The following is a 26,699-nucleotide window of genomic DNA, read 5'->3' as shown; positions in this document are numbered from 1 at the left end:
AATAGTTCCATGTCCGCATAAGCATTTTGCAACATCCAGACTGGTCTCACAGGCCACAATACAGTTGGACAAAATTCAATTTCATGAATTTGCATTTGTTCTGCAAGAACACGCCCTTTAGAGCTGCTGTGATCATATTCTAACGCGGCGGTGATTTCAAGCTGGGATATCGTCGCTTCTCTGCCTTCCGTCCTGCTGTTTTTTACTCAAGGTATTGATAGTATATTTATTTAACAGCATTATTGTATTTCAGGTAAATTATTTAAAGTATGTAAGTAGATGTACTTTCGTACCGTATTTTAATAGTTGCTAGACTCAGCTAATAGTAATGTTGTTTTGGGAACTAGCTAGCGTGAGAGCAGCTGTCGTCAGGTTAGCCATAGACGGACGCTTATTCGCATAATGGACGGTTAAGTGGTCACGCCTATGAGAGGCAGAACTGGGAGCGCAATTGTGGGTGGTGGACTGCTTGGGTAGATTGATGGGAGAAATTGACAACAGGTGTGAAGGACGGAGGTAATAAAAAGGGGAGAGAAACTCTGGTCAGGTGAGCTGGGGAGCCGTGTCTCATTTCGTGGGTTCGCGCACTCTCAGCGGGGAGGGCGAGTGTATGCGCACGTCCTGGTTCTCCAGTTTTGTGTATCAGCGCTCGGCCCGCCGCCGCGTGCTGTGCGCTCTGCCGACCTCAACGAACCCTTGCCCCGGGGAGTCGGACGGTGCCAAAAACACAGACCCCGGGGGAGGGTCTCGCCAACCGGGAGAGTTAAGTTTTATTACTCTCTGTTTAGTGTCTTATTGTGAATAGTCTTTCATTTTCAGTTTCATTTTCTGTCCTAGTACTTTTGTGTATAGTGTTTAGGTTTAGAATAGGGCAGAGTGGGGAGGTTCAGTGGAGAGGAACAGTTAGGGGGCTAATTGTAAGGAATCCTGTTCTATACCTTTTTGCTTTGTAGGCATGTAAAGGTGTGAAGTGTATTTGACTAGTGTAGTCTCGGCCATCTATTTCACGTGTGCTGTGTGGGACAATAGCCATGTCAGGTTTTGGGAAAGTGTCCGACTATGGGCTCGCGCGATAGACTGCGAAACGTGAACATAGCTTGCAACAGTTTGCAACTGTAGCCTATATAAAATAGGCGAAATATCTGTAACATCCTGTACCTAGTTGTGTAGAAAAAATGTAATTGTTCTCGTCCAAGTTGATATTGTTAAAGAATCTGTATTAATATAACGAAATGTATATGTATGAAGTTGTTTTTTTTCCTTATTTAGACAGTTTATTATGTGTATTTTTTACAGGACTTGTATTTAAATGTGTTACGGACAGTTCTCTCGAGTAAATATGAAAAAAAATGCGTTAGTCTTTCTGGTGTGGTCGTCACACGTACCCCAAAAGTAGACTACTGCCTCTCGTCAAAGATGCCACACTCGAAATTACTAATAAATGTGGCTTACATTTCAGCTTTATTTCAAAACGCTGTTCAGTGGTTGCACTAAGGTTACAATTTTAGCAATTTAAGTTAGTCAAATATTGTTTTAGGAAGTAGCACTGTCTGATTCGGGGTGAATTTATGAATGATGTGAAAACTCTTAAGTATTGCTTGCACTGACAGGTCACGTGAAGCTCACCAACAGGATAGCGGGAAAGAGGAAGGTGTCCTCCAGGAAGAGGAAGAAAGGGGAGTACAGACCTACAGAAGGCGACCCCCGAAACACTCAGGCCTCATTTCGTCTTCAAGACTTCAAAATGTGGAAATTTAGTACGTTTTTGGAGTGGTTTGCATTTTATGTACTGCTCCTACTGGCATTGCCCCCTATTGTGAACAGCAAGGAGACTCCAACACCAAGTAAGTAGTACCGAGTGTAATCCTATGCAACTACCCACTTTAAGGTTTTTTTTTCTTCTTGTCAACTTTCTCCCTCCAAGAAGAGAAGTTTGTCACCTTGCCGACCTTCTACTGTGGAAATGAACTGCACGAGGACAGTGTCATTAATGTGAAGTTCCACTCTAATGTAACACTAGCTTCCCCTTGTGGAGAACGTTCAGCTTGCTAAACATGAATGAGTGCGTGCGCGAGTGAGTTACAAGCCAAGTCCATGAGGTGCTTTGCATCTAAAACTTTATGTAACCAAACAGGCTACTAACAATATATTAATAAGTGCTATCACCTCAGTTAATGGATAATTATGATAAGTGACACGAAAAGGAATTAAATTAAAGGTATTAAAGTGGCTTCCGCTGTATGGCAGTTGGCCATGCTTTATTAAGATTTGCCCTTAAAAAGTGTTGAGATGCCTACTGCATGAACTGTTGAGAGGTGTCATTCTGTCTGGACTGTGTCTCTCCACGCGCGTGCGTGCGAGCGACATGTTATCTTGCACTTCAGGTTTTTCTTTCTTCGACCCAGAGGGGGATTTCTGTATCTTATTTAAGACCAAATCTTCTCATTTTATGGATAAATCTCATAACTAGAAAAAACCTATTCCATTTTAGAAGACCCTGTTTTGTTACCCCCCCCCCCACCCTTTTGTAGAATGGTTGTCCCTGTGTGTTATTTCTCCTCCCTCCATTTCCTGTTTTGATTATCTTGCATATCTTTGCATCTTCATCCTATCCCTGATGCTATTCTCTCTAATCTATGCATAAACCCCGTCCCTGGAAAGTAAGACTTCCTGTTTTCACGTCACAGGAATGTGTGCAGTTTGCTTGGAAAAGGACTGCGCAACTGGTGTGAGAAGAATCTACGTAGCAGGCAGCGACACAGCAATTTGGCCAAAAAAAAAACTCCTCAACTGGAATCCAAAACTGCTCCATGGAGAATCTAAAGCCAGATGCTCCCTGTAAGATGGCTAATGGTAGCCTCGTCCTACTGGCTGACAACCGCCTTCAATTTGAAGGGGTGAACGCTCGTGATAAACCACACTCGTTCAACTCACATATTTCGTGTGAGTATTCCTGCTCTGGCTCCAGTCTGTTAGCTCTGCTGTTGTGGTGTAGAGTGGGTGGGACGGAAGGATCTGGAAAGCTGGCAGATAACCATGTTGTAAAAATCAAAACTTAAAATGCAGTACTAGTCATGGATTGTTCATCAAAATGCTGAAGGCAGCTGGAATTGAACTGTGCGAGTGCATTTGTGCTTTTTTTTCCCTCTCCAGTCACTGCAGTAAGATGCATGAAGGGAGATTTAAGCCACGCCCAAATCTGCTTGGAATTCTTTAATTTCTCCTCCAATAAAGGTGTCTAGGACTGGATGCAATAAATGCTATTTGCACAGCTATCCGACTTCTCTGTGTGCAGTGTAGTGATCATTTGTGCAATCACATGTCGGTTGTGTGTAATGATGTTCTCTTTCTGCAGCCTGCGCTGATCTTAATCTGCCTTCCAGTTCCACTCTTTCCCCCGGTAAGTGCATCTTTATTTCTGCTACAGGAACTGTCATTCACACTGGAGCCTAAGGGTATAGTCTAGCCTTAGTGTGAATGCTTTAATGTAGCCTTACAGCTTGAATGATAGAATATAGCCTTTCTGTGTGAATGATATAGCGTAGCCTTACATTGGCTATCTTTAAACATGTATTGTACATGTATTATACACAAGTTATCAGCCTGAGCAAAGCTCAGAACTGAAGGGTTTTCATATAATTTCTCATTTCACCCAATTTCCATAAATACATTTAGGAAAATATAGTTTGATTTGTTTTCATAAGCTTGAAATCACATGGGGTAGCCTTTATCAGAATGTAAAGCCATGGAAATTTTTTTTTTTTTGGTTTTTATCTTCTTGGTTGCGCTGGAATACCAGACTTGGCCCCAGTGATCAAAGCTCCCATCCACAACACGCCCACTCCTGCAGCTCCAAACTATTCAGGTAAAATTAAATTCCCTACAGCTACTGTGTCTCCAGGATTCAAACTTGCAACCTCCATACCTGTGCAAGCATTTCAGTGTTCTAGAATATACAAACCAATTATATTGAGCACTGAAATGTTTGCACCTCCATATCTGTAGCCTTATGTGCGTTCTTGGTGATATTGCACATCTGTCTTACTAACACTGATGTTCTCCACTTCTGTTAGTCACTCTGGATAAGGGCATCTGCTTAGTGATTGTAATGTAGGTGCTGTACACTAGTATTACATTTCAGTACCTGCATATTCACTGAAGAGTTCAGTGATCTGAGTGATTCTACAGTGCTTTCAGTTTGCAATCTTTTAAGTTGAGTTTAAAGTCAAATGTGTCCACTAATTGATTGTTGTTCTTATCCTGGTTCTCATCCTAGTGGCGGACAAAAAAGGCATCGTCATCGGCATCATCTTCATCATCTTCATCATCTCCATCGGAGTTTTGATTTGGAGGTAAGTTGTTTTCAAAAAGAACATTTTCGTATTTAGGTCATGCAGACATGAATTGTTTAAAAATGAATTGGGGGGGGGGGGGGTGGTGGAGTGGACCCACAATTCCTGAGGGGAAAATATGGATTATAGTGGCTTTTTACAGGTAATGTAAAAACTAAATCGAAGGTGATTGGTTGGAACAGAAACCAGCACACGGATCAACCCTCCAGGACCGGAGTTGTGCGCCCCCCCCCTAATTTAGGCAGGGTAAAGGGCGGAACCAAAAGCCCACAGAAACTGCCCGTTCAGAACTACTCGTCCCTCACACGGGCCGTCAGAACTGGATTATTTTATTTCCACGTGTGAAGAGCTTTGCGTGTTAAGTTGACCTCCTGCTGACAGTCAAGGGAAAATGTGATTTCGGCTTTACTCCTCAAGGTGTAACAGCCATGGACAAGGACAGGACAGGGACCATCATCATGGGAACAACAGGGTGCCTCCTCATAACGCTGAGCATCGTGATTAGATCACCATCGAGATGCAGCCTCTTAATGAATGCAGAAGTTGCAAATGGAAACGTTAACGGGGTCCATCGGGAGGATGGCAGCGTTGGGACTGCAGGGTAGGTGTTAACCTGTTTATTGACTCTGCTGTTTTACATAATCATCCAGAATAGTTGCTGTACATACAAGAGGAGGGCAAGCGTCTTCTGCTATTGGCTCCTCTGTCTTCCTGTCCCTATGATTTGGGGTGTATGTCCTTATGAGAGGGGACATGCTTTCTTGTGACTGCTTTGCAAATAACTGGTGACACATGAGCCTTCTCCCCTCTTACACACAGGTTACTTGGACATTGCGATGATTCTCCTGTGTGACCCGCTGACCCCTGGTGGTGGGAAATGACACTGCATCTTGCAGTACTGGACCTGATTTCTGACATTTTTCCACTCTGTTTGCCACAGGCACGGCTCTTAATTTGTTTATGATGTGCCAAACAACATGTTCCTACACTTGAATCTGAAAAACATATTTATTTAAATTTAAATTTTATTGATATTTATTTTATTTCCTCATTTACACTGTTTCTTTTAATGCTTTTAAATGCCTTTTTATTTATTTATTGTGAAGCACTTTGTGTTGGGCTATGAGTAACCCTGTTTTGTTACTTTGTTCCCCATCACCGCCACCCGGCCCCACCCATCATCTGAGCCACATCACATATCATATCTTCTGCATAAACTGGCTGACATGCTGGTCACCAGTCGGCACCCTGAGCCGACCAGAGGAGGATGGGTTTCCCCCTTGAGCCTGGTTCCTTCCAAGGTTTCTCCCCATCTGCCACAGGGAGTTTTTCCTTGCCACTGTTGCCTTAGGCTTGCTCCTGTGGGGGTTTAGGCTAGGGTTGTCTGTAAAGCGTATTGTGACAACTGTTGTAAAATGCGCTATATAAATAAAATTTGATTGATTGGTTGATTTTTTTTTTTTTTTTTTTTTTGTAACCTGGATTTTTTGTTTCTGGAACACCTGCTTCTCTCTTCTCCAAGTTTCATACGTGTGTGCTTTGCAGGTCTGTTCCTGTTTTGTTTTGTTTGTTTTCCCATCTTCTTGTCAATGTTTGCATTTTTTTTACTCATTTGTCTGTGCTTATGTGTTATGTATGTTCTTTTATGTTTCTTAAACCATCAACCTGCCCAGGGACTACAGATGAAAATTAGCCTGTATGGCACATTTACATGGTGCATCCAAGTTCTCGTGTTTATTAATGTGCACGGTCCCTTTCTTAAATAAAATAAACCTTAAACCTTAATGTGGGTTGTTTAACATCCACAAACACAGTACAATAAAATGGAAGCTCCCAAAACATAGGCTAACATTCATATTAATAATTGAGCCAAGACTTTAAAATATTGGGTGTAACCAGAAGAGATGTAAAGTGTGACCAGTGTTGGGTCCTGGCCAGACTTGTCTTACTCTTATCTGCTCAGGTGTGCATATCAGCAGTTACTGTTGATCAGAAGCACCGGGTGGGGTGCCTTTATAAAAGAGCCTGTTCTGCACCTCTCTCCCTATCCTCTCTCTTAACCAGGAGGGCACTGGAATAAGTGTCCTACTGACCACTGCTTTTTCCCTTCCTTTTCTCCTTCTTTACTCTGCACTTTGTATTTTTGACACTTTAATAAACCCATTTTTTAATCAATCCCATTTTGTGTTCGTCTCCTTTATGTTATGGCCCTTTCGAGCCGTGGTCTTACATAACGCATAACGTGGTCTTTCGAAAATGTGCAGGAGAGTATAGTAGTCCAACTTGATGATTGCAGTGACCCTTGCCAGCTTTGCAATTGCACTCTGACTGCCCAATAAAAGGGCCTTCAGATGGAAACTCCACCTACAGTGACAAAAGAAACAAGGCAAACGAGCCATAAAATGTTTATTTTAATAAGATACATCCTTAAGCTTTAGAATGATGTTTACAGAACCAAGGGTTCAAGAAAGAAAATGAAGGGACAGTCCAACTTTCCTTCCCTACACTACATACTGCGCCTTGAGGGAGTACAAAACAGAATATGATACATGCTCCTTGTTAAATGGAGATCAACATTGTGGAAGTGTTCTCTTTCCAACTAAGCTGGTAATCCTTTGAAACTCTTTGGAAATGGCTGAAATTATTTTAATGCCGAGTCTGTCAATTAGTTTTTTGTTTTTTCAAACTTGTAAAACAAGCCTACAAGTGTAAGCTCCTTCCATTATGTATTGTTAACTGATAAAAGCTTAAAAATAAAGTTTGAACTTGTAAACTAAGTTCAGACTTAGTATACACACTTTTTCATGGGTTTTCAGTCGTAAGGATATATAACCAAACAGCCTCCTGCAATAAGTCCTTACAGTGGTGCTGAAGATTTTTTTCTATGCGAAAACCCATGATCCGTTTGAGCAGAACCTGACCCTGCTGGGACTTAAAAACAATTTACTCATACTCATCATTTTATTTTAACATCTCGCTTTTTACAATAGTCCTCTTTCTATTGTTTTAAGTAAGTGTATTTGTTCTGTTTTGTAATTTGTATATGAGTGCAAATCAAATCAAATCAAATACCCCATCAATTAATTGTGCAGACCATTGTGTAATGTATCATATGCGTTTAGTAATATGCATCCAGCTGGATTAAGTACCCTTGTCATGTGACTGTTAAAACGGTGGGAAAATTTTTTTACATTTCTTTTTACATGAAGATGGCTGAAGGCAGCAAGAAAGTCAGTGCCCTTGAGGTAAGTGTATATATTTCTACAGGTTTATTGTATCTTGAGGGGGTTATTTTTGTAAATGTTGTTTTTTAAAGATAATATTTTATGTTTGTGTTGAAAAATACTGAATTGCATTTTCAGAGTCAAGGAAATCTTCCATCTGTATCTCTGAGGATACATTGCCCAAATAAGGGTAAAAAAGGATTTTCTCCAATGCTGAGGCTGACGTTTTGAGGCCTATAAAGCACAGAAAATCAATATAACTTAGTTTAAACATTATTAATTCTTTGTTTTAATCATACATGTAAATTTTAATTGAATTTTACATGTTATGTTATTAAATTAGTTACGAATAATTCAATTGTAACTTATCAATGTCAGGGAATTTCTATCACAGCTTTCTATGGAAAAAGGACGAGCCATCACTGCTTTGCACTGTCACTGGACAGAATGCTCGCAACTGCTTACCTTCCACAGCCGTTAATATGTTGGCATATTTTCACTTTTGTGTTTCCACTGTTAAACCAGATAAACTGTTGTATTTTTTTTTTAAATAAATGTTTTTATTTTAATGGCTTAGAAGAGACTGGTGTTTACAAATCAAAATAAGCACGACCAAACATACTTTTACTTGATTGTTTCAAGTTTTATGACTGGATGAATTGTTTTGTTTTTAACTGTTTATGACAGTTTTCGTTTTTAAAAAATGGCTGTTTACCAAAAATGATATCAGACAAATGTTTACAAATGCAATCGCAAATGTTTTACAATGTTTTAAAAGTTGTTGCAATTTTATGAATTTATTCCCTAAATGGGCAATGTATCCCGGGAGATACAAACTGTAAAAATTAAAATAAAAGCCATATTTTGGAAAAAAAAATATGAAATTGTGTTATTTTTACCCTAAAATATTAGGAAATAGCAATGAAATAATTTTCATAAGTGTTTTTAAGTGTTTGCCCATTAAAGGTTTAAAACCGCAAATAGCCTACCCACATGCGTAACATTCGGTAATTTGCGTGATTTAGATTTACACATAGCGGTAGTTATTTTGACGGCGAACATATGCAAGACACATGCATTGAGATTTTTTTGGATAATGCAAATCAGTTGTCACGAGGCATAGTGTTCGCCGTCAAAATAGCTACCGCTATGTGTAAATCTAAATGTTGTCATCTACGAGAGGTGTCTGTGTCTGTTTAAGAGGTAGATGACGACATTTATCTGGGCGGACCAAAGAGGTCACTCCCGGATACGCGGAAAGTACGAAGCAGCCTAACGTGCAGAACTGTTTTCTCCAAGCCAGCAGCCAGTTGAGTCTTCCCAACTTGCAAGCCATCGATAAGGTAAGCCTCAACGAAGAATAAATGAAGTAGGCTATAAACTTTTTTTGTTAGCGAGTAATTATTGTGGATGTTAATAACTCAACAGCGATAGCAGATAGAGGGAAGATAACTAATGTAGCGTGTGGATGTTAATAACTCAACAGCGATAGCAGACAGAGGGAAGATAACTAATGTAGCCTATTTTGCAACTAAAGAAATCGATAACCTAGCTAACTTACATAGATATTCATGTAGGCTACTGAATTAAGTTACGTTACCCAGCGACGCTAGTTGACATTACATAAAGATAGACTACCTCGACTGAACTAACGTTAGTATCTAACGCGGCTTGGTAGCTAAACAAAGTTAGGCTGTGTTCACACGTCTTTCTAAGGAAAACGCCGGATCCGCCCATCTGCTGCAGCCTCTGTTTCGCCCTTCTGGATGATCGCTTGCCGTTGATTTCTTCCCGTGGTTTGCCTATCCTGTCTGCCTCACCGCCGCCCCGGACTCTGTAGCTGACGGCCCCCGCCCCCCGGCTGGTATCCGACGCTGCCTGTTTCACCGCCCGGTTCCGTTCCAGCGAGTCGGTCTCCACTCTCTCGCCCGGTCCTCGAGCTGCTTGCTGTGCTGGCCTTCACGGTGAGTACGCTTACTGCTCCCTTGCTGTGCTGACTAGCTGGCTGGTCGTGGGCTCGGTTTAGCCAGGTTAATTGCGGTCGTCTTACTTAGCTTTTCGCTAACGTTAGCTGGCCAGCTGCGGCTAGCCCGCTATACTACGGCTGTTGACACACTACAGTCGCTTCTTTTTGGTTTTCTTACACCACTGTTGCTATTTAACACCCGCAACCACGACCGGATTTATCACCCCCAGGTTTCATTGACAATTTTACAATACAGCGCTTTGGAACTGCTCACTGTCAATTCTCGCTACACAGTTGACTCACTCGCCTTCCTCCGGTGCAACAAGCATGGCATTCTTTACGGTGGCCGACAAGGCCAAACGCGCTACAACGGCCCAAACATTGCCATTAGGTAAAACGTGCTGCTGCTTCAGAAACGATGCCAATTCAAAAACACATACGAAAATCCAAAACAAATACAACAACGGAAACGTGCTGCAAATAAAATTAAAAAAACGTGCTGCAGAAAGCCAAAACAAATACATTAACAGCAAAAACGCTGCAAATACAGAAACGATCCAAAATTAAAAACACAAACTCCGAAAACAAATACAACAGAAAAACGCTGCATATCCAGTCAACACAACGGAAGTTCTCCAGAAGATAAAAAAAACAGAGATTTAAAAAAAAGAGGCTACACAAAAAGGCCTTAGTCTTTTACAATATTATAAAAGAGCAACAGATTTACGTAGCTAGCGTGCTAGAGACTTTGACTTCTACAAGAGCTTGCTAGCGACAACATTGTGTGGCAGATCTTGCATTTAACTCTAGCTAACGTTATCCGTAGTGGTAGCTAACTACTTTCCGGGAGACCCGAGTGTTTTGATTGCATTTAGTTTTCTTTCCTCTACATCGTCTCCACATATGACAGGATATTTTATTGATCAGCGAGGGGACATTACATAAGAGGAAGGTGGAGAGAGGACGACTGGAAGTGACCCCGCCCCTCTTCTCCACTGTTAACAAACTTCTCAACCCCCCTGAAAATAACACTACATCTGGCTCCTCATCACTCTGCAACTCCTTCCTAGAGTTCTTCCAGACCAAAATCACCAACATACACCACACACTCACCTCATCCACACCCCCTTTAGATGAACCACTCCCTACTACTGCTGCCACCGCAACTTCTCCCCCCCCCCGGTTTTACCTTCACCCAGATTGACAGTGCTTCACTCATCAAACTCATTTCCTCTGCCAGATCCTCCACCTGCTCATTAGATCCCGCCCCCACTGCCCCGATTAAAGCCTGCCTCCCTACTCTCTGCCCTTGCTTCACCAAGCTCATTAACCTGTCCCTGACCCACTGTGCTGTCCTCTCCATCTTCAAAACTGCTGCTGTCATCCCAATCCTTAAAAAAACTTGGCATGGACCCAAACACCCTCTCCAACTATCTCCAACCTCCCATTCATGTCCAAACTCCTGTAAAAAGTTATTGCTTCTCAACTCCGTTCGTACATGTCCGACAATAACCTCTTTGAGCCCCTTCAGTCCGGCTTCCAACCCCATCACAGCACTGAAACAGCCCTCACCAAAGTGGTAAATTACCTCCTCCTGTCCTCTGACTCTGGTGCATATAGCATACTCATCCTCCTGGATCTCTCTGCCGCCTTTGACACCGTAAACCACAACATCTTCCTCACCCCACCCGTCTGTCTCACCTAGGCATCACTGGCCCATCTCTCAACTGGTTTCACTCATACCTCACAAATAGGTCAGAATTCATATCTATCCATGGTCACACCTCAGATCTTGCCACTGTTACACAGGGTGTCCCACAAGGTTCTGTTCTTGGTCCCCTCCTCTTCATCATCTATATGCTTCCCCTTGGCCCCATCCTCCACAGCTTTGGTCTCAATTTCCACTTCTATGCAGATGACACCCAAATCTATATCAGCTCTACATCCACTAATCAGCCACCCACTGCTATCATTGAAAACTGTCTGACTCGCGTCAAATCCTGGATGCAACACAATTTTCTTAAACTCAACTGTGAAAAAACTGAAACCATTCTCATCGGACCAAAACCCCAGCTCACAAAACTACACAGCCTCTCTCTCACCATTGACGGTACTCCTGTCTCCCCCTCCCCCCTGGTCCGCAACCTCAGTGTCATACTCAATCCATCCCTCTCCTTTGAAAAGCACATCAATAACACTGTCAAGGTTTCATTTTTCCATCTATGTAATATCTCCAGACTCAGACCCTCTCTCACCCATCCCGATGCAGAAAAACTCATCCACGCATTCATTTCCAGCAGACTGGACTACTGCAACGCACTCCTCACTGCCTCCCGCCTCCTACACAAACTGCAATTGGTTCAGAACTCAGCTGCAAGAATACTGTCCCACACATCCTCCCGGTCTCACATCACCCCTATCCTGAAAGATTTACACTGGCTCCAGTCACATCACGCATCACATTCAAACTCCTCCTCCTAATTTACAAATCCCTAAATGGCTTCGCACCCACTTACCTCACTGATCTCCTGCTCCCCTACCAGCCACCCAGACAGTTAAGTTCATTCACTGCCGGCCTCCTCACCACCATCCCCTCTCAGCGCCGTTCTTTTGGCGACCGCGCCTTCTCAGTTGCCGCCCCCAAACTCTGGAATGCCCTCCCCCCTGACATCCGTACCTCAGACTCACTCACCTCCTTCAAATCTAGTCTTAAAACCCACCTCTTTTCCCTAGTCTTCCCTTGATGTTTGTCTTCCCCCTCTCACACCCCCTCCTACCACCACTGCACCACTAGTCCCACTGCATTTTCTGTTTTTTTTTTTCATTTTTTTCTCTGAATTGTGTGATTCATTGTATGTATGTACCATGTATTGTAAAGCGTCTTTGAGACCATGAAAAGCGCTAAATAATAATAATAATAAATGTATTTTATAATTATTATTATTATTATTAAGCCAGGGGTAGGAGACTCAGCAGGGGATCCGGAGAGAAGCAGGCGGTGCAGATAGGGTCATAGATCAAGGCCGAGGGGTGAAGCAGGATAGCAGGTCGATTTGGATCGCTGAGCGATTGCACATATAAAAAAATGGATGCAAATGCGCTAGTGCTCTAGAAGATGTAGAGTTGTAGAGTAAGAATATGAACGGTATATTATCTAGCGATTTCCATGAAATGCAGAACTAGGAAACACACAGAGCTTGGAGGGCGAGGGAGAAGAAGTGGCGGCGAGAAGCGGCAACACAGATGCGCACAACATATAATATGTACCTGCGTTGTTCCATGTCCGTTTAACCGATAGCATGAACTTGTCACAAACACTTGCATATATGAATTGTAAGGTCAGCTAACCTTATTTTCTTCCTAGTGGGAAAACTAGAAGACCATGGCTGGTTAGCCTAGCCGCGAGTAGTGGGTAAATTGTAGCGATATCGTCGCCCAGTGCCGAATTTTCCCATTTTATGCACTCGGACAGGGTAATGTTTATTAAACACGTCCTAATATATGCCTGTGGCTGTTGTGGTTATTTCTGTGGGGAACCCTGAAAAGTGCCAAACTCTCGGTGCTATATAGGTATGGGGCATGCCCCCGACAAGGCGTAACTTGGCGGGATGGCATACCTGCCATCCCAATACTGCCTCTCGTCAAAGATGCCACACTCGACATTACAAATAAAAAATAAATCCTACATTTCGGCTTTATTTCAAAAAGCTGTTCAGTGGTTGCGTTAAAGTTACAATTTTAGCAATTTAAGTTAGTGCTACTTTCTAAAACAACATTTGACTGTCTGACTTTGGGGTGAATTTATGAATTATGTGAAAACTCTGAAGTATTTCTCGCACTGACAGGTCAAGTGAAGCTCACCAACTGGATAGTGGGAAAGAGGAAGGTATCCTCCAGGAAGAGGAAGAAAGTGAAGTGCAGACCTACAGAAGGCGACCCCCGAAACACTCAGGCCTCATTTCGTCTTCAAGACTTCAAAATGTGGAAATGGTGTACGTTTTCAGAGTTGTTTGCATTTTTATGTACTTATTTCTTTGTTTGTTTTTGGTTGTAAACGCGTGCAGTTAATTTCCGCACGCGTTGTGCTCTCCCGGTGAAACTCCTCGCTGTCAGGTGAAAAGAAGCGGTGGCGACTCCGCATGTATCGGAGGAGGCATGTGGTAGTCTACACCGTCCCCAGACCAACAGAGGATAGCGCATCGACCAGGACCGTGATTCACACGGATAATTGGTATAACGACTAAATTGGGGAGAAAATGGGAGAAAAATGGCAAAAAAGAGATTAATTATGTTCAATGACTAACATTCAATTTAAAGTCAAATGCAACTTATTCTACAGATACTGTCCTGCTCCTACTTGTGGCCTACTTGTTGGCATTTCCCGTGAACAGCAATGAGACTCCTGAACAAAGTAAGTAGTACTGAGTGTAATCCTGTACATAACTACCCACTTTTTTTTTTCTTTGTCAGCACTTTCTCCCTCCTTCTACTGTGGAAATTAACTGCACAAGGACAGTGTCATTAATGTGAAGTTCCACTTTAATGTAGCACTAGCTTCCCCTTGTGGAGAACCTTCAGCTTGCTTGTGGGTGTGAGGTATGAGACCTGAGATGTTATCTTGCATTTCAGATCTTTCCCACCCACCCCAAGGGGGGTTCCTATAATTTAAGAACGGTCATTCCATTTTATGTCTAATCTCACATTTAACTGTAGAAACGAGCCGTTCCATTTAGAAGACCCTGTTTTGTTTTTAAACCTCTCACTTGTTTCCCTGCTCTTTTCTCTCTTATCTATGCATAAATCCTGTACCTGGAAAGTCACAGGAGTGTGCGCAGTTTGCCAGGACCAGAGGTGCGCGACTGATACGACTGCAATATGGAAAGGAAACTCGGACAATTTATGTAAAAAAGAAATCTCAAACTGCTCTACGGGAAACCTAAACTCAGATGTGCCCTGTCGGATGCCTAACGGTTGGCTTGTGCTAATGACTGACCAGCACGTTCTTTTTGAATGGAGAATCTCAGGTGCAGAAGGGACATTCACCTCAGGGAATATGTGTGAGTATTCCTGCTCTGGCTCCAGTCTGCGAGCTCTGCTGAATGCAGCAGAAATTTAACAATCATTGTGCAATCACATGTCAGTTGGGTGTAATGATGTTCTCTCTCTGCAGCCTGCGCTGAGCTTAATCTGCCTTCCAAGCCTTCCTCTGGTAAGTGCTTTCTGTGAGCTGGATGTCCACTGCAGGAACTGAAGCCTAAGAATATAGCATAGACTAGGAATGGTATGGTAGCCTTACAGTGTGAATGATAGAATGTAGTCTTACGATGTGAAAGCTTTGAAGGGGTTTGTGACTGGGGCATGGATAGCAGGAGCTTCAGTCACAAAGACTGCCCTACCAGCTAGTGTTTCAATAGGAACAGTGACTAAAGTGACAACTGCATTTAGGTCTATGGGAAATACATCAGTAAATGGTGCTTTTTTAAAAGTCTAACTCTAGTTACAAAGACACTATGTTGGTTTCTCCTTTAATTTGTCACCCGTCTGTATGTATGTGTCTGTGTGCGTATATATATATGTATGTATCTATATATGTGTGTATATATTATATAATACACATAGACAAATAGCTCAGGAGGTAAGAGCGTTTGTCTGGCAGTCGGAGGGTTGCCGGTTCGATCCCCCGCCCTGGGCGTGTCGAAGTGTCCCTGAGCAAGACACCTAACCCCTAACTGCTCCCAACGAGCTGATTGGTACCTTGCATGGCAGCCTTTCACCGTTGGTGTGTGTGTGTGTGTGTGTGTGAATGGGTGAATGAGAGGCATCAGTTGTAAAGCACTTTGGATAAAAACGCTATACAAATGCAGTGCATTACCATTTACCACATTACACACACAGCCACTTTCTATGGTGATGATGCTGTGATGAGTAGCCTCTATCAGACTGAAGCCATGGAGTATTTTATTTTATTTTTATTTTTCCTTATTTACACAGGAATACTGGATCTACTGACTGGAAACTACGCCATTGGTATTGGTGTTGGTTTAGCCGTTATTTTAGGTAAAATTGCGTTTCTTACAACTACCGTGTATCCAGGATACACCTCCATAATTTGTAGCAGGCTGTGAAGGAAAACTGGGGTGAGGGAACATGCCTTTGTGTGCTTAACAGTAAATCTGGGGCCTGAGTGGATCTACACTTTCAGTGTGCAGTCTTTGAAGTCGAGTTTAAAGTCAAATGTGTCCTTCAATTATTTTTTCTTCTCCTCATACAGTAGCTGCTCTCATTGTTGGTGGCCTCATTTACAAAAAAAGGTAAGTTGCAGAATGCCAAACAGACATTCATTGTTTTAAATTGAATTGGGGGGGGGGGGGGTAGATCCGTGGGGGGGTGCACAAAGGCAGATCCGTTTCAGGATTTTGTGCCACCTTCTTCTCTTAATTATTTTGATTGGTAAATGGTAAATGGACTGCATTTATATAGCGCTTTTATCCAAAGCGCTTTACAATTGATGCCTCTCATTCGCCAGAGCAGTTAGGGGTTAGGTGTCTTGCTCAAGGACACTTCGACACGCCCAGGCCGGGGTTTGAACCGGCAACCCTCCGACTACCAGACAATCGCTCTTACCTCCTGAGCTATGTCGCCCCGTAAATTGACTCAATCATATCTTGATCTGACATTTGCATAAGCACCAGCTACAGACACAGAGTGCAAGTGTATCCTAAAGATTTTACTGCGCTCAAGTACAGGAGTGAACCAGGACAGGTATTGAGCTGTCAGAAAACTAAATCTAAGGTGATCAGTTGGAACAGCTTTGCGTGTTACTGCGTGATTTGCGTGATACTGATCACCTTAGATTTAGTTTTCTGACAGCTCAATACCTGTCCTGGTTCACTCCTGTACTTGAGCGCAGTAAAATCTTTAGGATACACTTGCACTCTGTGTCTGTAGCGGAGTGTGGCACAGTGGGTAAGGAACTGCGCTTGTAACCGAAAGGTCGTAGGTTCGAATCCCGGGTAAGGACACTGCCGTTGTACCCTTGAGCAAGGTACTTAACCGAAATTGCTTCAGTATATATCCAGCTGTATAAATGGATACAATGTAAAGTGCTATGTAAAAAGTTGTGTAAGTTGCTCTGGATAAGAGCGTCTGCTAAATGCCTGTAATGTAATGTAATGTAATGTGTTAAGTTGACCTCCTGTTTGACAGTCAAGGGAAAATGTGATTTCGGCTTTCCTCCTCAGGTTTTGCAACTGTCCAAGAGGGCTGTACAGAGGCCGTCGTCAAGGGAACAACGGGGTGCCTCCTCATGACGCTGAGGGTCGTAATGAGATCACCATCGAGATACAGCCTCTTAATGCAGAAGATGCAAACGGAAACGTTAACAGGGTCCATCGGGAGGATGGCAGCATTGTGACTACAGGGTAGGTGTTAACCTGTTTATTGACTCTGCTGTTTTACATAATCATCCAGAATGGTTGCTGTACATACAAGAGGAGGGCAAGCGTCTTCTGCTATTGGCTCCTCTGACTTCCTGGTTTTGATTGAGGCAGCCCACAGCCTATCAGAGCAGCCTCACAAGTTCCTGTGAGGGACCTGCTCACGCTGCTCAGGTCAAAGGGAAAGAGGGCCCTCTCCAATGCTGGAGAACGTAACCCTATGATTTGGGGTATATGTCCTTATGAGAGGGGACATGCTTTCTTGTGACTGCTGTGCAAACAACTGGTGAAACATGAGCCGCCTTCTCCCCTCTTACACACAGGTTTCTTGGACATTGCGACGATTCTCCTGTGTGATCTGCTGACACCACCAGGGGCCAGGCAGTGTATAATGCAATATTATCCTATTACATTATACGCTGCCTGGCCAAAAAAAAAAAAAGGTCGCCGTTTGGATTTTTTTGGACAGTGCCTACTGTACAAGTCTCTGGAGGCAGTGTTATGATCTGGGCTTGCTTCAGTTGGTCAGGTCTAGGCTCAGCAACGTTATGCGGCAGTAAAATTAAGTCAGCTGAGTACCTGAATGTACTGTGTATTGTTTCATTCTTAGTGATGGACACCAAATTTTTCTATGGCAGAGAAAAGGGTAGCAAAGCTGTGGTCCCCCTTGATCCAGAGGAGTCAGACATAGAGGACAGTGATGAGGACTTGGATGATCCTGACTATGTGCCAAGGCACACAGGTGACACAGCTGAAGAGCTACCAATCCCTGAGCTTAGTGAGCCTGATACACGCCCAGCCTGTGGCCCACAGCGAGGGCGATGCAAACTCTGCCCAAAGGGGGTGTCACGATAGAAGCGTGCAGAGTGCGGAGTCTTCCTGTGTCTAAACAGCACACAGCAGTGCTTTGTCACGCATCATCTCAAATGAAATCTGAAAATGAGGTGAATAAGAGATTCCAAATCTGATCAGTTGAAAAAATATGTTCAGGACTGAACATGAACTCAGATACCTGCAATGGGTGTTTTTTAAAGTTTAAAGTTTTGTTCGTGAGTTTATACTTAATAAAATGGCGATGTATGGTGCCTGATTGTAAAGCAGAAATGCCACACAGTATCTATACATGTATACAGATGTTTGTTCCAAATCGTAGTTGATATGTTCGATATGAAATGTGTAATCAAAATGAAATCAGTGATACCTGGAATTATTGTTTTTTTACATATTTAATATTTAAATAGAAACAAAATAGTTTAAACTTATAAAATGGCAATCAAACAGTGTCTGATTTTAAAGCAGAAATGCCGTAAACTGTTTTAAGGTTTTAACGAGAGATTAAAATGATTGTGTTTATAGCAATTTGTGAATAGCATCTTTTATCCTTAAGCTGAAATCTCAACCATACGGTAGAGGTCTATAATTTCTAAAGGGGTCACGTTATGAAAAAAAAGTGTTAAACATTGTTATTTGATGCTCTAGTAATAGGTATTTATGGTTAATTAATTTTTTTCATCACCTATTTCAATGAGTGACGGAGGAGGGCACTGGAATAACAGTGTCCTACTGACCACCACTTTTTCCCTTCCTTTTCCTCCTCTTTACTCTGCACTTTATATTTTTGATACTTTAATAAACCCATTTGTAATCGATCCCATTTTGTGTTTGTCTCCTTTATGTTATGGCCCTTTCGAGCCGTGGGCTTGCGTAACAGCAGCTACACTGCACAGGAAAGTTGGCCAAAACAAATGTTCAAAATCAATGGCACGTGATTGCACTGGCAACTAGAAGAAATAATACGCAAATGGCTTTACAGTTGTGAAGTTAACTTATTATAGACTTTGAATGAAACGCTGATCATTACAGTTTCACGGTCAGTTAGATTTCTGATTGTCATGCTTGATGGGAAGAATCCAACATGTGTTTGCACTCTGCGTATCAAGTGTGTCTGGACTACTGCAACTCACTACTGGCTGGTCTGCCAGCATCCGCCATCAGACCCCTGCAGCTCATCCAGAATGCTGCAGCGCGTCTGGTCTACAACCTCCCCAGACATTCCCATGTCACCCCCCCTGCTCACTGACCTCCACTGGCTGCCTGTTATGGCTCGCATCAAATTTAAGACCTTGGTGCTTGCATACCAGGCAGCTAAGGGGTCAGCACCAGGGTACATTCAGAGGATCATCAGACCCTACACACCAGCCAGACCTCTCCGTTCTGCCACCTCTGGACGCTTGGCACCTCCCCCTCGTCGCGTCTGTACTTCCCGCTCCCGTCTGCTGTCTGTCCTGGCCCCTCGCTGGTGGAATGACCTCCCCGTGACGGTCAGAACAGCAGAGAATCTCACCACCTTCAAACGCAGACTGAAGACTCATCTCTTCAGGCTGCACCTCTCCCCACTCCTCCCTAGCCTATAGTTCACCTAGCTAGGATAATATGATTATGTTAGTGTATCTGGCAGGATTGTTTTTGACTGATTAGATGTGATTCCAGTGCTAGTTTGTACTTGGTAGGATTCTTGCTTGCTGAACAAGCTTACTCTACAGGGTTGGAGTCCTGATCGATGTGGTCACTTCTGGCACTACGATCCTTACTTCACTCTAGTGTTTCTTTTGCACCTCTACATATGAACCTATGCACTTGTTGTACGTCGCTCTGGATAAGAGCGTCTGCTAAATGCCTATAATGTAATGTAATGTAATGTGTGTAATCAAACAATTCACACGTGGTCAAAGTGCAGACTCTGAGCTTTTATTAAAGGGTATGATGAGCTATATGTCTCATGACATCATACTGTTCACAGAGCCATCCTGACAGCTTGCCAAGCACTATATTCAGTTTTGTTGGATACAGTACTGCTGATGGGACCGAACAATAGTTGTGCTATTGCCTGCACCTCCTTAAACAGTACTTCAATCTTGCATTCAGATAATTCTTTTTTTTGTGTCTCTTTTCTGCCATTATGTTTCCTTATGTTTTACTACAATTAATTGCGTTGTTTAGTAGCATTTTACTGCCAGCCAATGAGAGCACACACTTGGAATGGGACTGAACTGTGACATCACCATTGCTGTTCAACATGTCCCTTCTTCACCCATCACGCAGAATATTATCTTTTAAAAAATATTTTCAATTATCACCTTTTGCCATTTTATTTAATATTTTAAAGGTCTATTTTATTTGAGGTATTATTCATGTATTGGTGGTGAACTGCCTCTCTTTTCTGGAACTCACAAGTCTGCTTTAGAAATGATGAAAAGATTTAACCATTCAGCAGTAGGTCAGGGCATATTGTGTGGCAATTTATTCATTATTCCCTCACTGCAATACATTAGGCATGAGGTGAAATGTGCACATGGATCATGACCCTCCCATGAGGTGTGTAAGGTGCAGTCACAGTCACATGACACAGGTCAGGTCACAGTCACAAGCATTCTTCGCTGTTAGGAAGCCTGTCACAGGCACAGTCCCTGTGGCACCACAATCACTTCACAGGGTCACGGTTGCAGTCACAGGGTGACCCCGCATTTGGTGGTACATTCCAGATTAGGCAGAGACACTGGTGAAAGAGGGGGCAGGGGGAGATGGGTGGGGCCCACAGAGTTGTTGGTGATTTGCTCTGAGAGTAGGGGAGGCAGGCATCTGCTCTGACGAGAATATTGTCTCAGCTAACATGCAGGGAGCGGTCAGGTAGAAGTAAACTGCAAACAGAGAATGCATATCAGGCCAGTCCTATATGTACCACAATAAAACTTCAGTGCAAACCCAGTGTAAACTGGTATATTTATCAGTCCATGACAAACCATGTTCTACAGCATTTTCACCAATTTACCAACCCACATATAACTTTTGATTAACAATGTTGTACATTTTAAACTTTCTCATAAAATTCCAGTTGTACAGATTCTGATGTAGTCACCTGAATGCTACCTTTTAGCTTACAACGGAGATGGTACAGTAGAATGACCACATCCAATTTGTTCAGGTGCAGGGCATAAACAATATGTACAGTAAAAATAAATGTCTGAAGTTTGAACAGGCTAGGCAGAATTGGTGTCGTTTCAAATAGATATGAATTTGGGTTTGACATCAGCATACCTTTGAAATGCACGTCCACGTGCCTCTTAATATTTGCCTTCTTAAGTTGGTTTGAAAGTTGGGCACAGCGGGCAGTGGAATAATTGTTTGCGCCAACATTTACAGCCAACATTTGCATACGTTTAGCTAGCATCTCCAGACAATATCCACTCACAAAGCATTACACAATAGCTTCCATGCTATTATTAGGGGTCCTACGAAGTAGTATTATCATTATTATTATTATTATTATTATTATTATTATTATTATTATTTTCTTAGAAATGGTCAAATAGCTCAAAAAGGCCTTGATCAAAAATGATAAATTACCAGGTTGAAACTAGAGACGATGAGTAACTATGCCAGAAAGAATGACTATGATTCGTCCATAGGTGGCGCTATAGTAACCGATTTAAAACGCAAATTTCAAAATACTGGCATTTCCACCCCGTTGATGAAAATTCATGAAACCAGGTGTACTTGTGTCATTCCTCATGAGGAACAAATATGCCTCAAGGACCCATAAAGTCCGCCATGATGGATTTTTCTGCAGACTGAAAATTTGTCAAAACCTATAAAAAGTTTCTTCTAATAAACCGTAAGTCCGATTGGTCCGAAATTGCCCATTTAAGTGTATGGTGCATGTCTCCCTATAGGGTGTTACCCGCTAAGAGATTTTTGTAATTTTTAATATTCCCAATAAATACTACATTCTAGTTAATAATGACAGTTTAGTAGCCTATCCATATTGATGAGCTATGCTGTAGATAGGCCTATCTTGATTTCTAAGTGGCTAGCCTTCTTGTCGGCAAAATGGTCAGATAGTTTCCCATGGCGTCAGTCTTTGATGTTTTTTCCCCTCCAGCTATACACTGTGAAGGTCATGACAACGATAACACGAATACAATAAATGAACAATTCAAATAACTGATTAGCACTTGTATATGAATGTGTAGAAATGAACGTGTACATTAGTCAATGCCAGCAGCCTAGTTATGCTGTATGGTTTCAGAAGTTACTGCGCTACTGCATGAGTAGTATTTGTTCCTTAGTCAAACAAACTGGGATCTCGCGGCTTTGTGTTCACTTATCATATTGAACGACTTGTCATTTTCCAAAAAAGGACTGAAGCAATACATGACCAATCCAGTTACAGGACACGACGAGAAACATTTTGTGATGAGTGTATTTATATTTGGCGTGGATCCAGGAACTGTAGATATTTTTTATAAATACAGAGCAAGGTCATGTGTGGCCTGTCGGCATCATTGAACGGATGTTAATTTATAAGTACATTTGTTATGTAAAACAAAATATTTTTGATGATAAAACAGTACGTATACTTCACCCCGTTTTATTTGTTGATTCATTTCGTCCTATACGTCACTTGTGTCCCTACTGTATACCTCCAGTCCAACTAACGCAACGGAACACGGAGATAGCATTGTGATTGTTTTCAATAATGAACCCGCATAGGACTAAAACGCAACTCGAGTAGTAGGCTAAAGAATTTCATTCTAACGTTCTTGTCATGCCCTTTAACGTAAATTCGGGGGCTTGGCCAATTGGAAGCTTGGAATGCTCCAGTTAAGATGATCTTTCGTCTCCGATGATCAGATGACGAAAGAAAACTATTTAAAACTAATGAGCAGCGCGCCTCAGGCCACGCTCACACAACGCATAAAGAAAAGACCGGCTCCACTCAACAATCTCACAAGCTACCTCCCAGCAATCACTGGATTGTTTTAAATATTGCAGTTAAATATTACACTTTATTACGAGACGGGCGGGTCTGTATCTGTGCTGTAAGGAAAGAAATCAACTACAATACATTGTGGATTCCTGTCATTTTGTCCTTTGTCATTTTAACTTCTAAAGTTGGTGGAAATTGAGTTCATAAAGGTAAGAGTTTGGCTTAAGTTATACCTTCATCGTATGTTGAAAACTTTTACTATTAAAACGTATTACAGTTTCTTAAAGAGTTTGTCAAACACATGTGATGTGACTCCATGATCGCGCGATGTACCCTAACACTCAACTAAACTGATCCACTTGTCCACCGTCTATTGATCACTTAAGCGATTTCTGCTTAAATGACCTTGAATTAATGAAACTAAACGCTGTCAGTAGTTTATTGTGCGAATCTTGCATTTCCGTGCAGCATCGTCAGTCGTGGCCCGCATTCGTTCGTACGAGAGTTCAGAGAACGAGAAACTGGGATTGAATTAAAATGCTGCAATGTTCTCACGTAGCATCAGTCTTTCGATTTCAGGAACAGCGATCGCTTCTCCCTTTAAATGTAATTACCGTGTGCACTCTTTCCTTTTTTCGGTTTGAGTTTAATTTATTTTTTTAGATACTATATTTATAGATTTTACTGCTGGTACGAAAGGACAGTTTCTGAGATGGCAAATATCTTCGCGAAAGAGACTGGATTACGCGTTGCTGCCTGAAGTGGATGAGTTTTTTTAAACCCCCCCCCCCCCCACAGTCCTGCTGTTTTTTACTCAAGGTATTGATAGTATATTTATTTAACAGCATTATTATATTTAAAGTAAATTATTAAGTATGTAAGTAGATGTACTTTCGTACCGTATTTTAATAGTTGCTAGACTCAGCTAATAGTTATGTTGTTTTGGGAACTAGCTAGCGTGAGAGCACCTGTCGTCAGGTTAGCCATAGACGGACGCTTTTTTGCATAATGGACGGCGAAGCGGTCACACCTATAAGAGGCAGAACTGGGAGCGCAATTGTGGGTGGTGGACTGCTTGGGTAGATTTATGGGAGAAATTGACAACAGGTGTGAAGGACGGACGTAATAGAAAGGGGAGAGAAACTCTGGTCAGGTGAGCTGGGAAGCCGTGTCTCATTTCCTGGGTTCGCGCACGCTTAGCGGGGAGGGCGAGTGTATGCGCACGTCCTGGTTCTCCAGTTTTGTGTATCAGCGCTCGGCCGGCCGCCGCGTCCTGTCCGCTCTGCCGATCTCAACGAGCCCTTGCCCCGGGGAGTCGGACGGTGCCAAAATCAGAGACCCCGGGGGAGGGTCTCGCCAACCGGGCGAGTTAAGTTTTTAAGTTTTATTACTCTATGTTTAGTGTCTATTATTGTGAATAGTCTTTCATTTTCAGTTTCATCTTCTGTCCTAGTCCTTTAGACTCTAGACTGCGAAACGTGAACATAACTTGCAACAGTTTGCAACTTTAGCCTATATAAAATAGGCGAAATATCTGTAACAACCTGTACGTAGTTATGTAGAAAAAATGTTAAAAAAAAAAAAAAATTGTTGTCGTCCAAGTTGATATTGTTAAAGAATCTGTATTAATATAACGAAATGAATATGTATTAAGTTGTTTTTTCCTTATTTAGACAATTTATTATGTGTATATTTTACAGGACTTGTATTTAAATGTGTTACGGCCAGTTCTCTCGAATAAATATGAAAAAAAAATGCGTTAGTCTTTCTGGTGTGGTCGTTACACGTACCCCAAAAGTAGACTAAATACTGCCTCTCGTCAAAGATGCCACAGTCGAAATTACTAATAAATCTGGTTTACATTTCAGCTTTATTTCAAAACGCTGTTCAGTGGTTGCATTAAGGTTACAATTTAAGCAATATAAGTTAGTGCTACTTTCTAAAACAATATTTGACTGTCTGACTTCGGGGTGAATTTATGAATTATGTGAAAACTCTGAAGTATTGCTCGCACTGACAGGTCAAGTGAAGCTCACCAACAGGATAGTGGGAAAGAGGAAGGTGTCCTCCAGGAAGAGGAAGAAAGTGGAGTACAGACCTACAGAAGGCGACCCCCAAAACACTCAGGTCTCATTTCGTCTTCAAGACTTCAAAATGTGGAAATTTAGTACGTTTTCGGAGTTTGCATTTTATGTACTGCTCCTACTGGAATTGCCCCCTGCCGTGAACAGCAATGAGACTCCAACACCAAGTAAGTAGTACCGAGTGTAATCCTATGCAACTACCCACTTTAAGGTTTTTTTTTCTTCTTGTCAACTTTCTCCCTCCAAGAAGAGAAGTTTGTCACCTTGCTGACCTTCTATTGTGGAAATTAACTGCACGAGGACAGTGTCATTAATGTCAAGTTCCACTCTAATGTAGCACTAGCTTCCCCTTGTGGAGAACCTTCAGCTTGCTAAACATGAATGAGTGCGAGTGAGTTACAAGCCAAGTCCATGAGGTGCTTTGCATCTAATGAACTTTATGTAACCAAACAGGCTACTAACAATATGTTAATAAGTGCTATCACTCAGTTAATGGATAATTATGATAAGTGACACGAAAAGGAATTAAATTAAAGGTATTAAAGTGGCTTGCGCTGTATGGCCCTTAAAAAGTGTTGAGATGCCTACTGCATGAACTGTTGAGAGGTGTCATTCTGTCTGGACTGTGTCTCCAGCTGATTGTTTCCACATGTACGTCACTATGGTGATAATTCCACACTGTCATTGGTTGATGTAAAGCTGTGGAAGTGCCTTTTGAAAGGCTAGCTGTAGATTCCCCCCTCTTAGTTATGCAGCAACACTGCACAGATCCTCACCAACTTCTTCAACCGCTTCCCTGGGTGAGTTCCTGATTGCGGGCTAAAGAACAGGAACTCACCAGAAGCCATGCATGTTGATTGTGTGTGTGTGTGCACGTGTGACATGTTATCTTGCACTTCAGGTTTTTCTTTCTTCGACCCAGAGGGGGATTTCTATATCTTATTTAAGACCAAATCTTTTCATTTTATGGATAAATCTCATAACTAGAAAAAACCTGTTCCATTTTAGAAGATCCCGTTTTCTTATCCCCCACCCTTTTGTAGAATGGTTGTCCTTTTTGTGTTATTTCTCCTCCCTCCATTTCCTGTTTTGATTATCTTGCATATCTTTGCATCTTCACCCTATCCTTGATGTACTGACTCTTTACATTTTTACATTTACAGTTTAGGTGTTAAGCAGACATTCTGGACCACAGCGACTTTTGCTGCTTACATTCTTTACATGCAGATAATTTATTCATCTGGATATTTTACTGAAGTAGTTTTGGTACCTTTGCTGAAGGGTATAACGGCAGTGGCCCATCTGGGAATCAAATTTACGACCTTGGATTTACAAGCTGAGTTCACTGGCTATTATGCTGCACTGTATACTCACTCCCCATAACTGACTGACTGACCTGTAGTTGAGTTCCTCGAAAGCATCCGGACGTTTCCAACAGTTAATTGAGGCTGATCTCTCTCCCACCCACACAAACCCCTCACTTGTTTGGTCTTTGGTGTGCTGTCATGACTGATGGGAACCCTGTGCTATTCTGTCTAATCTATGCATAAACCCCGTCCCTGGAAAGTAAGACTTCCTGTTTTCATGTCACAGGACAGTGTGCAGTTTGCTTGGATAAGGACTGCGCAACTGGTGTGAGAAGAATCTACCCAACAGGCCGCGACACAGCAGTTTGGGCGAGGGCAAACTCCCCAACTGGAATCCAAAACTGCTCCATGGAGAATCTAAAGGCAGATGCTCCCTGTAAGATGGCTAATGGTAGCCTCGTCCAACTGGCTGACAACCCCCTTCAATTTGAAGGGATAGACACTCGCGTATTCAACTCTCAGATTTTGCGTGAGTATTCCTGCTCTGGCTCCAGTCTGCAAGC

At 42.3% G+C, this 26,699-nt stretch overlaps 2 protein-coding genes across 2 annotated transcripts in view; both read left to right on the top strand.

The window, feature by feature from the left end:
* The window catches only part of LOC118206370, a 44,538-nt gene extending 39,256 nt beyond the window's left edge, over window positions 1-5,282 (top strand). The window contains exon 10 of the mRNA XM_035379008.1: window positions 5,172-5,282. The gene's annotated coding sequence lies outside the window, so the exon portion shown is untranslated. The remainder of the gene's footprint in view (window positions 1-5,171) is intronic.
* Window positions 164-26,699, top strand: part of LOC118206369 — a 29,218-nt gene continuing 2,682 nt past the window's right edge. The window contains exons 1-5 of the mRNA XM_035379006.1: window positions 164-211; window positions 595-758; window positions 24,766-24,996; window positions 25,585-25,629; window positions 26,423-26,665. Coding sequence (XP_035234897.1) covers window positions 611-758; window positions 24,766-24,996; window positions 25,585-25,629; window positions 26,423-26,665 — 667 coding nt within the window. The 5' untranslated portion in view covers window positions 164-211; window positions 595-610. The remainder of the gene's footprint in view (window positions 212-594; window positions 759-24,765; window positions 24,997-25,584; window positions 25,630-26,422; window positions 26,666-26,699) is intronic.

The sequence above is a fragment of the Anguilla anguilla genome, chromosome 10 (genome assembly GCF_013347855.1).
Source record: "Anguilla anguilla isolate fAngAng1 chromosome 10, fAngAng1.pri, whole genome shotgun sequence".
In the NCBI taxonomy this organism is placed as follows: domain Eukaryota; kingdom Metazoa; phylum Chordata; class Actinopteri; order Anguilliformes; family Anguillidae; genus Anguilla; species Anguilla anguilla.
This window is presented reverse-complemented; position numbering and strand designations above follow the sequence as displayed.